The sequence below is a fragment of the Neopelma chrysocephalum genome, unplaced genomic scaffold, assembly GCF_003984885.1.
Source record: "Neopelma chrysocephalum unplaced genomic scaffold, ASM398488v2 Primary Assembly neopelma1_96422, whole genome shotgun sequence".
Lineage (NCBI taxonomy): Eukaryota > Metazoa > Chordata > Aves > Passeriformes > Pipridae > Neopelma > Neopelma chrysocephalum.
Window position 1 is genome coordinate 1 of NW_020925070.1, and position 1,478 is coordinate 1,478.

Genomic DNA, 1,478 nt, shown 5'->3' on the forward strand with positions numbered 1-1,478 from the left:
GAAACTGAGGCAGGGGAGGAGGGTGCAGGTGCCCGCAGTGCTGCCGGGGCCGGGCCCTGGCTCCCAGCCCTGGCTGCGATGGAAATCCAGCGCAGAGCTCTCGGAAACCTCCAGAAATCCCTGCCCGGTGGTGGGGGCTCGGCAGCCTGTGCTGCTGCGGGTGCTCCCTGGGGGCTGCAGCCCCTGGCCCCTCGCTGAGGGCACAGGCGGGTTTGGGGGGGCTCCCAGTTGTGGGGTCACCGCTCCCCCTCCACCTCCCCAGGGCGGGATGTGAGGGGCTCGAGGTCTGATGGATGCAGTGATGGAGCAGAGCTGGGGTGCAGGGGGAGCTGCAACCACCCCCCCCTCCCGCCCGAAATGCGTCTCTCCCAGCCCGGGGGTGCCCCTCTCCCCCTCCTCCCGTTATCTTGCCATCCCGGTCCTGCCCTCCCTCTCTGGCAGGCGAAGGAGCCGGGCTTTGAAGCTGCGTTGAAATATAGATAAGGGCGAAGGCAGCGGCGGCGCTCGGGGGGAGCCGGGGGGGGGGCGGGGGGCTGGCCGGGCCGGGGGGGTGGTGAGGGGATGGATGCTGAGCCACAGCTCTGCACCGCACACCCCGTCCCCCCCCCGCACCCCCACGATGGGCTGAGACCCCCCAGATCCCCTTCCCACGGCCCCGTGGAGCTGCCTGTGCCTGCCCAGCGTTCCTCTCGTGCCAGAGCAGGTTTAGGGGCTCAGCCCGGCACACAGCGGGGGGACGAGGTGATGGACCACAGGGGTGGATTGGATGGAGCCCCCCCGGCTCCACAGCAAGTGTGGGGGTCCACGGCTGGGCCCCCCCCCATGGTGCTCAAGCAGAGACACACCCCCCCAGACCCACCTGGCCGTGGAGAAGGGGGCCGGGGGGGCTTCCCCCTCTCTGAGGACGGTCACAGGACCCCCATCATTCCCGATGGAGGTCGTTCCCAAGCAGGAAACACTGTGCAGGGTGGGCGATGCCGGGATGAGCTGGAGCCATTCCCCGGGCCCGCCCCAACAGCCCCCCAGGCTCCTCCCCAGCCCCTCCAGCTGCTGCCTCTGCCCCCCGCCCCGCTCCCCCCTCCTCCCTTCCCCCGGGATCCAGGTCATCCAGAGCAGAAAGTGCCGGAGCAGCGGAGCACCTGCCAGCTCAGGGCGACAGTGATTGACGAGCCCGGGGCTGCTGGAGCAGCGCCCTGGATGCCGGAGCAGCTGGCAGGGCAGGAGGGCACGGCGGGCACCCCGGGAGAGGCGGGGTGAGGGATGGGGGCACGGGGGAGCAGGTGGGTAGGGGGGGATGAGGGACAGGAGGTGTGTCAGAGTTGGGGTCCCAGGCTGGGGATGGCAGCTGGCTCCGCTCGCCGGTGCCCAAAGCAGCGACCCGGGGAGCCTCGGGAAGGGGACGCTGCGGTCCCGGCCCAGCTGGTGCAGGAGGAGGGTGAGGAGGGGCAGGAGGATGAGGAGGGGCATGGGCAGGAGGG

The 1,478-nt window shown here is 71.1% G+C and overlaps 1 protein-coding gene across 1 annotated transcript in view; it reads left to right on the forward strand.

Annotated features, from left to right (window-relative positions):
* Positions 1-67: 67 nt before the first annotated feature.
* LOC113981292 (neurexophilin-4-like) overlaps positions 68-1,478 on the forward strand; it is a gene marked incomplete at its 5' end in the record, with an annotated part of 2,501 nt that continues 1,090 nt past the window's right edge. The window contains one exon of the mRNA XM_027708608.1: positions 68-160. Coding sequence (XP_027564409.1) covers positions 68-160 — 93 coding nt within the window. The remainder of the gene's footprint in view (positions 161-1,478) is intronic.